Source organism: Camponotus floridanus, unplaced genomic scaffold, assembly GCF_003227725.1.
Source record: "Camponotus floridanus strain SB8 unplaced genomic scaffold, Cflo_v7.5 scaffold116, whole genome shotgun sequence".
Lineage (NCBI taxonomy): Eukaryota > Metazoa > Arthropoda > Insecta > Hymenoptera > Formicidae > Camponotus > Camponotus floridanus.
Genome location: NW_020229233.1, coordinates 293,240 through 304,024, shown reverse-complemented (window position 1 = coordinate 304,024; position 10,785 = coordinate 293,240). Strand labels below are relative to the sequence as shown.

The window sequence follows — 10,785 nt, the reverse complement described above, 5'->3', positions numbered from 1 at the left end:
TATGCACGAAAAAAAACTATATATTTACAATATATTCTTTATATTCAAAGCAGTTCTCAAAACCGTTATATGGTAATGTGATAAATACGCACGATCGAATATCGTGAATATTTTCAAGTGATGAAGATTCATGATGATTTATGGATATTACAAATCATATGGCTAATCATGTTGAATGCTCACAAAAAAGCAACTTGTTTGCACAGGTATTTAAAAAAATAAATGATTTTTTTAACTGATAGTACCTAACAGATAGTTTTATTAAGAAATTCTTATTTTAAAAAAATCACATATTGCATGACATTGTTGTACCGCGAAAATCATTCATACTCTGCATTGTATGTATGCTCGAAAAAAAACTATATATTTACAATATATTCTTTATATTCAAAGCAGTTCTCAAAACCGTTATATGGTAATGTGATAAATACGCACGATCGAATATCGTGAATATTTTCAAGTGATGAAGATTCATGACGATTTATGGATATTACAAATCATATGGCTAATCATGTTGAATGCTCACAAAAAAGCAACTTGTTTGCACAGGTATTTAAAAAAATAAATGATTTTTTTAACTGATAGTACCTAACAGATAGTTTTATTAAGAAATTCTTATTTTAAAAAAATCACATATTGCATGACATTGTTGTACCGCGAAAATCATTCATACTCTGCATTGTATGTATGCTCGAAAAAAAACTATATATTTACAATATATTCTTTATATTCAAAGCAGTTCTCAAAACCGTTATATGGTAATGTGATAAATACGCACGATCGAATATCGTGAATATTTTCAAGTGATGAAGATTCATGACGATTTATGGATATTACAAATCATATGGCTAATCATGTTGAATTCCCACAATAAAGCAACTTGTTTGCACAGGTATTTAAAAAAATAAATGACTTTTTTAACTGATAGTACCTAACAGATAGTTTTATTAAGAAATTCTTATTTAAAAAAAATCACATATTGCATGACATTGTTGTACCGCGAAAATCATTCATACTCTGCATTGTATGTATGCACGAAAAAAAACTATATATTCACAATATATTCTTTATATTCAAAGCAGTTTTTAAAACGGTTATATGGTTATGTGATAAATACACATGATCGAATATCGTGAATATTTTCAAGTGATGAAGATTCATATTACAAACCATATGGCTAATCATGTTGAATTCCCACAAAAAAGTAACTTGTTTGTACAGATATTTAAAAAAATAAATGATTCTTTAACAGATAGTACCTAACAGATAATTTTATTAAGAAATTCTTATTTTAAAAAATCACATATTGCATGACATTGTTGTATCGCGAAAATCATTCATACTCTGCATTGTATGTATGCACGAAAAATAAACTATATATTCACAATATATTCTTTATATTCAAAGCAGTTTTTAAAACGGTTATATGGTTATGTGATAAATACACATGATCGAATATCGTGAATATTTTCAAGTGATGAAGATTCATATTACAAACCATATGGCTAATCATGTTGAATTCCCACAAAAAAGTAACTTGTTTGTACAGATATTTAAAAAAATAAATGATTTTTTTAACTGATAGTACCTAACAGATAGTTTTATTAAGAAATTCTTATTTAAAAAAATCACATATTGCATGACATTGTTGTATCACGAAAATCATTCATACTTTGCAGTTGTATGTATGCACGAAAAAACACTATATATTCACAATATATTCTTTATATTCAAAGCAGTTCTCAAAATGCAAACTTTGTTTTGTTTTCTCCTCACCCGAATATCTTTGAACTTGCAAGTCGTGAAATTCTAGAAATAAACGATGACGTTGCAGAAGGTGCATCTAACGCATTTTGATGTGCATCTATATCTGTGAGAAAATAATATATAAATAGAACATTATACATATATATGTATATATATACACATACACACACACACACACACACACACACACACACACACACACACACACACACACACACACACACACACACACACACACACACACACACACACATATATATATATATATATATATATATATATATACACTTTCTCTCTCGAGAAATATTTGTGTTTTTTAAAATAAAAATACATATTGATACGAGATTATAAGAATCATGATTACCATAATTTAACGAATGGTTTTTTCTTCTGTAGAAAAAAGTTGTCAACGCTGTACGTAAATCTTTGTTGAAAGCAAAGTAAATCCAAGGGTTGACGCAACTCGTGAGACTATTTAGTAGACTTAGAATAGTGAAAGCAGCTCCTGCGGATTATAAGCATAATATGAGATAAAATTTAATGAATTTAAATCCTTAGAATTTAAGATGTTAGACCAAAAAAATATGGCATTGTTGCATTGCAACTTCTTGAAATTGTAAATTAACATTGTCAAATATTATGAAATTACATAAGTCAATCTATTACAATTTAGTTAAAGAATATCAATATGAATCGCCAAGTAATATACAAATGTATATAAATTTCTCTAATAATAATTTCTCAGTTATGTTAATTTATATCGTTGTTATTTTTACATAATATTCACCAGTAAAAAATGGCAAACTAAAAGCTTTAGGATCCCACGTTGCCCAGAGTTCACATCCGATAAATGGACTACTGGTAACAATATATAAAGTAATAACAATAATCGTCTGTCTCACAGTATTGAGCATAGCTTTAGACATGAAGGGATTCCGATTTTGTTGCGAGAAATTGATCTTATTTTTCTTTTTGGAATCAATGACTCCTGACATCTTATTGCTCCTCCATATTGCTATACATATACTTGCATATGTGTATACAAGTACTATGAAGGGTAATAGGAATTGCACGATACTATACCTATAATTAAATACAAAAATCACGATGTTGATATATAATTAAATACAAAAATCGCGAAATTTATCTTGATATAATTAAATGCAAAAATCACGAAATTTATCTTTATGTTGAGCTTATATGTAGCGTACGAGTATATATAAATATGTGTATGCATGTATAAATCATGTTTTTTGAAAATTAAGCAAACTAATTTTTGATGGAAAAATTATATTTTAACTATTAGTGTAATTCTCTCTCTCTTTCTCTTAATTATAATTTAATTATATAATATTATATTTAATTATATAATTTTATAATAATAATACTATTGTAATATTAATTAAATTATACGAATTATACTAATTTAATTATACTAATTTAATTATATAACTTGATAAATAATAATTTTAATTTGTTTTTCTATTAACAATTTCGTTTCATTTTCAAAACATGATTTATTTTCTTTTTACAAAAGAGAATATATTTATTATATATTCCATATTGCATATTTTAATTCGTAATAAGGCAGAACATATCTAACGTTTCTTATTTACTGCATATTAATAATAAAAAGTTTGCATCAGTATTTACATAAAGATTGTCTATGAAAAAAGCTTTCTTTTATATACAATCAAATTTTTTATTCTATTTATAATTAAAAAAGAGAAAAGAGATGTATCTATCTTTCTTTCCCAAATAATTATATACATAAATAATTAGTATATATATAGGGTGTCCCAAAACTCATAATCAATCTTTCAAAGACAGATTCCTGGGATCATCTGAAGACGATTTTTCCTCAACGAAAATGTCGAGGAACTAATAATTTTCGAATTATAAGTGATTGGAAATAAGGGGTTTTTCGTAAACTAAGTTTTGTAGAAATAGAATATTAACAAAACCACATTCTTCGATTAATTTTAAATAGAGTTTACTTTAGTTGAGTTTTAATTTAAGGCTTAATTGCAAAGATATATGATGACAAAAATTGGGAACAAAAAATGATGGTCTTCATCGACATTTTCGCTGAGGAAAAATCGTCTCCAAATGATCCCAGGAATATGTCTTTAAAAGATTGATTATGAGTTTTGGGACATCCTGTATATATATATATATATATATATATATATATATATATATATACTACTGTGTCCAAAAAGTAAGACCAGTTTTCAATTTAAATCGCGCGAGTAAACCGCACATCATAAATATTTTTTTTCTAAGTTGGCGGCATTGTGACAGACATCTGTGACAAATTTCATGTCAAAACATTCATTACTTTTTGCTTTACGCTTGGTTTTGTACAACGCTAAAAGTGCATTCGGCGATTTTTACAATATGTCTAATTATATTGAGCAAAGAAGTTGCATTAAATTTTGTTTGCGGAATGAAATTTCGGGTGCAGAAACGTTCAGGATGTTGCAGAAAGCTTTCGGGGACCATGCTTTGTCGGAAAGGAATGTCCAAAAGAATGACCGAAAAGATCACGCCAAAGTCGATCGAAAATCAAGATCATGTTGACAGTTTTCATCGATTATCGTGGTGTTGTCTATTCAGAATTCCTTCCACCCGGCCAAACCGTCAACAAAGAGTATTATTTGAGTGTTATGCGTCGTTTGCGAGAAGCTATTCGCAAGAAGAGGCTAGAATTGTGGGCAAATAATTCTTGATTTTTGCATCACGATAATGCACCTTCTCACACTGCACTCGTTCTTCGTGACTTTTTCGCCAAAAATTCGATCCATATCGTTCCACAACCACCGTATTCGCCTGATTTAGCACCGTGTGACTTCTGGCTATTCCCGAAACTCAAAAGACCACTGCGGGGAAATTGTTTTGAGACGATAGAAGAGATACAACGTGAATCGCTACGCGCTCTGAAAGCCATCTCGGAAGGCGACTTTAATTCTTGTTTCGAGGACTGGAAAATACGTTGGCATAAGTGTAATGTGTCGAGAGGGGATTACTTTAAAGGCGACGAAATAGATTTGGAAGAATAAATAAATATTTTTTGAAATAAATAAAAACTGGTCTTACTTTTTGGACACAGTAGTATATATAAATAATTATATACATATATAACATATAAATGTGAATATTACCAAGTGACATAAACTCTCTCGCCATATTTCAGATTAAAAGTGGCCCAACAGTCCCAGACGTCTGGCGATATTTCCTCGTATGAGAATATAAAAATCTAGAATTTTTAAACAAAAAAAACCTTGAAATTTGTTCTCTTTTTTGTAATAGAATAATACGCAACAATAAATATTTGAAAAATTTATCTTGATGATCCAGCCACGCGGATATACATTTATCAAAGATGTCAAGAAATTCGCAGAAGCGAATTCTCGCGTGAGACAAACGGATGATACATTTATAAGCGACAAGTCTGTGCAATTAGCGCTCTCATAAATTAGCCTGTCGCGACGCGCGCGCTATTAGATTTGCGTCCGCTGTCTGCATAGGATAAAAATTAATATCTCAAGCGCTAACTGATCCGCCCATCGTGTAAAGCGAAGTGGCGGGATGAATAAGATACGCTTCGCAAAGAGTAGAGGCGCGAATTAAATTTTCAACAAACCTGCGGTACACACAGTATAGCGGCGAACACCCATGCCCCGTACACCATTATTTTCGATCTTCTAGACGTATTGCTGCAGTAACTAAATGGATGGCAAATGGCCTGATACCTGTCTATTGCGGTGACCGTCAGGACATAGGAACTGAGATACGGACCGAATGGCTGTCCGAATTTGATCAGTTTACAGAGCACTGCTCCGCCCTGAAATCTGATGGTCGTTTTGTTAAATTCATTTAATCGAATCATTCATATTAAGCTATAGAATGATGGCAGAATACGCACGAGAAAATATAATATAAAAATTTATATACTAGAGACATATTCAAATTGTATAAAAAATGTATTTGCATGTATAAAAAAATGTATTTGCGAAAAAATATAATATAAAAATTTATATACTAGAGATATAATATATTAAAATTGTATAAAAAAATGTATTTGCATTTCTTCTCAATGTTTTTTCATTTATCTATTATTTTGAAATATTGATGAGTTAATATTTGAAAATAATAAATTGTATTTTTATAATACATATATATATATATATATATATATATATAAATCATTAATTAAAACAATGGAAGTTTGATATTTTTAAAATTTCTGGGACTCTCTGCGATAACACTATATTTTTCAATTGCGAAATTAAGCGTTAATAAAAACTTCTACTTATATCAACCCTGTTGTCATATTTTAATAATAGCGATTTCGGCTGATCTGCACTGGTGTGCCACCTGTGTAGAGTTGGTGCAAATGTGTGCAGTGCGTACACACCAACTGGCTCCAACAAATTTGTGAGAGCCACTTTGTGTACACCCAACATGCACCTGTGCGGTATACTGAGCCCAGACGAATACGCAGCTCCAGTGAGGGACTGCACCATTCGACCAGCCGAACATACAACACCCGAAATGTGCAGTCGGTGCAGATCAGCCGAAATCGCTATAACTAAATAAATTTTTTGATATTGATTAAATATTGATGCATATAATTATATTGAAAAAGCAAGAAATGTATGTATTTAATGTATGTATTTATATTAATTTTCTTGGAAATAATTTTTATTTTTCTATTGCAATGTATTTCAGAAATTTAACATTTAATAGATTTATCCGCTGCCAATCAAAAACATTAATAAAATTTGATTACAAAGAGAAGTTTTTCTCGTTTCTAGCATTATATATTTATATATTTATATATAACGTCATACACTATGTTGTTATATTTTAAACATGTTTTTTTCGTTTAAATAAAAGAATCGATATTCAATCATATCACAATTGCTATAAGTTGAAAAACACGTTTATGGCATTTCCTTATATTATTGACAAAAGTCTACATATTAACTCATTTAAAAGTCACAAGACTGATTGGAATGGCAAAACAATTTACCTGAATGTTATATCCCAAGCAAGTTGCGGTAAAACATCAAGCAAACCTGTCAACAGATCGGCGACGCTCAAATGTAGAATGAAAAAATACATTCTAGTGAATTTTTGTCGCTGATAACGTCGTCTAACATAAAGGGCAAACAGGATCAGAGTGTTGCCGATGAGTGTGATGAGAAATATGCTGGTTAAAATTGCAATTTCCCATCTGGCGAGATATTCGTCTCTCGTGTTGTCTGGCGTTTGCATCGAAGGTGACAATGACGGTAGCGTAGTATTCGAGTCGTAAAACATATTTTTTCAAAATACTCTACACTTTCCTTTCTCAATCTCTTTCTCCACTTTTCGCTCTGTCAGACAAAATTCGTCCCGAAAAAAAAAGAACTACGAGCGTGTGACGTGAACTCGCGTGCTCACCGATTGAATATTCATATGAAGTTCCGATAGCAATGATGTAACAACGCTTGTTGTCTCGATGCAATTTTTGTGGAAAATATTGTTGAACATATTGTGAAGCACGCCGATCGAGGACGATCAAACACGGTTCGATGTTACGGTCAAGAGATGGACATATCCGGTCGAAAATCCATCGGCGTGTTGGAGAAACGCGGGAGAGTAATCCGCGGATAGCGAATTCCCACGGGAGCGAGTAGCTTTTTGCAAGTCACTTGAGCAACTTTCTCGATCTATGCGATTCGCGCGAGTCACGCGTGCACATCGATATTGCACGTTATATTCGATGCATAGACATTAACATAGACTTCTTATGAGGCAGTGAAGTCCTCCTGCGAGAAAAGGACAGCATGAATTTACTTGTGTGTTTGTCTTTTTCTAACAACGTACCCGTGCACCAGTATGCGTGACTTTAATAATCTGAAATTGCATCATTCGTGTGTCAGAGGAAGACAGACACTAAGTAAATTGCTATCCTTTTCTTTCAAAAGGACGCCTCCTACTACCTTATAAGCAGTTTATATTAATATGTTTATGATTCAATTGGATCTAATTCGATCTTCGCCTCAAATCAGCCATGAAGAATCGATAAGAAAGAACAGAATCACATGAAGAATGAAATTTATGGAATTGTGTTCATGGAAGGAGAGTTCATGGAATAGTGTATGAATTATGCGTATATAGGGCATTACATATGTGTGCAGATGTAGTTGGGAGATATTTTTTGGTGCCTTTTTTTTCAATGCTTTTGCTATATATATATATTTTAATGGTTGTGTCAATTTTTTTATCATACGGGAGATTACCGATCACAATTTTAATAAATTGATCAAAACATAGATGTCAGTTAATTGAATCGACCGTATCGAAGGCCGAAATATAATGTGTACAATTAAAGCAAATTAAAAGCTGAAATTATGTAGTGTGGATTTATTATTATTATTAAAATTACGCATTTAATATTATTATTATTATTATTATTATTATTATTATTATTATTATTGTTATTAAATATATATGTTATTATATTTATTATTATTATTATTATTTTACTGTGATCAAATTAGGAATTTATTATTATACATATTCGATATATTAAAGCGGAAGAAATACATATTTAAAAATTCAATTCAAATTTAACACTTTAACGTTTTATGTAAAACTTTATTTCAAATTCCGCATTTATTTTTATGATAAATTTTTATTGTTTTATATGCTAAAAATACGCAGCAAAAAATTTTCTTCCTACTTAAAATAAAATTACGCAATTGTTTCATAAGAATGTATTTCTTATGAAACAATTGCGTGATTTTATTTCAAGAAGGCAGAAATACTATACAGGGTGTCTGCTAAACATGCGGCAAAAATTCAGGGGGTGATTTATTGGGTTATTTTAAGACTTTTTTGTTATCTGATGATTTTCGAAAAAATGCTTTGTTTCGAAAATAAAAGCAATAAAAGTTTTTTGACCAATTTTTCGAAAAAATGCTTTGTTTCGAAAATAAAAGCAATAAAAGTTTTTTGACCAATTTTTTTTTTTTTTTCTTGTAATTTTCAATAATTTTGTTAAAAAACCTGTATCACCTGTTATTTATGGAATAAAAAATTGGTGTTAAGTGCGTAGCTTTAATAATAATAATAAATTCATACTACATAATTTCCGCTTTTAACTTGCTTTAATTGTACACATTATATTTTGGTCTTCGATACGGTCGATCCAATTAACTGACATCTATGTATCGATCAATTTATTAAAATTGCAATCGGTAAAATTGCAATCTCCCGAATGATAAAAAGATTGACACAACCATTAAATATATATACAGGGTCTACCAAAAGTGTGGAAACCCCTAAATATCTCGGAAAATATACGTTTTACAGAAAAGTGTTTCCAACAAAAGTTGTAGGGTTTAAGAAGATCTATATACTGATTCTATCAGTTTGACCTTGGATGGCGTCGTCAAGGTCAGGTCAAGGTCACATTGACTTTTTTAAATGACACCCCCTACATTTGATTGCATATTCTTATAGCTTAATTCAAGAGCTTTCCAAAACACTATAATAATGTTCATTTTTATTAAGTACTTTGCGAGTTATGAGGGTTGAAATAATTTCTTAATTTTACATAAACCATAAAATATCTAGTAAACCATTCATTTTTCGATTATCTTACCTTCATACTTTTATGTACAAATTAATGAGAGGAATCAATTGGTGTAAAGAAAACACATAGTTGTTTCTAAGAAAAAATATGTAATTTGCAATTAACAATTCCATATTTTTTCTTAAAAACAACTGTATGTTTTCTTTACACCAATTGATTCCTTTCATTATTTTGTACATAAAAGTATGAAGGTAAGATAATCGAAAAATGAATGGTTTACTAGATATTTTATGGTTTATGTAAAATTAAGAAATTATTTCAACCCTCATAACTCGCAAAGTACTTAATAAAAATGAACATTATTATAGTGTTTTGGAAAGCTCTTGAATTAAGCTATAAGAATATGCAATCAAATGTAGGGGGTGTCATTTAAAAAAGTCAATGTGACCTTGACCTGACCTTGACGACGCCATCCAAGGTCAAACTGATAGAATCAGTATATAGATCTTCTTAAACCCTACAACTTTTGTTGGAAACACTTTTCTGTAAAACGTATATTTTCCGAGATATTTAGGGGTTTCCACACTTTTGGTAGACCCTGTATATATATATATATATATATATATATATATATATATATATATATATATATATATATTAAAAGAATTTGTTTTTTAGGAATAAAAAATTTAAAACAATAAATGTAAAAATTCTCTTATTGTATATGTACTCTCTCTATTTATTCCTAAAAACAAATTCTCTTACTGTATATATATATTCTAATTATTCCTAGAAAACAAATTTTGGTAAATATGTCGATGAAGGGAGCCCGCCTCGATTATTTTGACCTTGATATATGTTGTCAAGGGCACTGCCCTGAGTAACATCCAAAAAGTTTTAGCCGTCGCTTGCTGTTCGTTAAAAAGTTATTAGTTAAAGATATTAGGAAGAGAATATAGATTTTATTAACACCGTGTAGATAAAACTATAGTATGAAAACACAGTTCGAAAGTATTTTTCACGCAAAGTATGCTTATGGTCCTAAATATGTAAACATTTTTCGAATTATGAGAGACATTTATCCTATTAATAATAATATTGTTGAATAAAATATAAATGTAAACATAAATTTGGATATTTTTCTTTCTCCAATCACGCATGTACTTGAATTGATATAAAATTTAATACAATTTAATATAATTAAAAAATATCACAAATGTGTACCTTATAAGACACAATCCCCTCTCACAACCATCCCACCGGTAGGGGACGCATTGCGAAGAGTTAAATCACAATGAAGATATGATGTAAGTTATAAAGCGAGGTCCATTTTGCCCCCCCTATCAGGAGTGGTTGCGAGAGGGGGGCCGAAGGCCCCCCCTTGTACTTCCCGCGCGCGCGCGCGCACTCCATTTTAGACTTCACAG

The 10,785-nt window shown here is 30.3% G+C and overlaps 1 protein-coding gene across 1 annotated transcript; it reads right to left on the bottom strand.

The window, feature by feature from the left end:
• Window positions 1-718: 718 nt before the first annotated feature.
• On the bottom strand, window positions 719-7,532 carry LOC105257591 (annetocin receptor-like). The gene is made up of 6 exons (XM_011268321.3): window positions 6,806-7,532; window positions 5,414-5,621; window positions 4,932-5,026; window positions 2,555-2,850; window positions 2,132-2,272; window positions 719-1,870 (listed from the first exon to the last, which is right to left on the bottom strand). Exons 1-6 carry the CDS (start codon window positions 7,093-7,095, stop codon window positions 1,773-1,775), a joined length of 1,128 nt encoding a protein of 375 aa, XP_011266623.1. The 5' UTR covers window positions 7,096-7,532; the 3' UTR covers window positions 719-1,772.
• Between the last annotated feature and the right edge of the window lie 3,253 nt (window positions 7,533-10,785).

Excerpts from the sequence above, each read along its gene's own strand:
- LOC105257591 (XM_011268321.3), bottom strand. The coding sequence starts at position 7,095 with ATGTTTTACGACTCGAATACTACGCTACCGTCATTGTCACCTTCGATG. Across the intron at positions 5,622-6,805 it reads GCTTGGGATATAACATTCAG|ATTTCAGGGCGGAGCAGTGC; the intron begins GTAAATTGTTTT and ends AACGACCATCAG. Across the intron at positions 2,273-2,554 it reads TAGTTTGCCATTTTTTACTG|GAGCTGCTTTCACTATTCTA; the intron begins GTGAATATTATG and ends TATAATCCGCAG.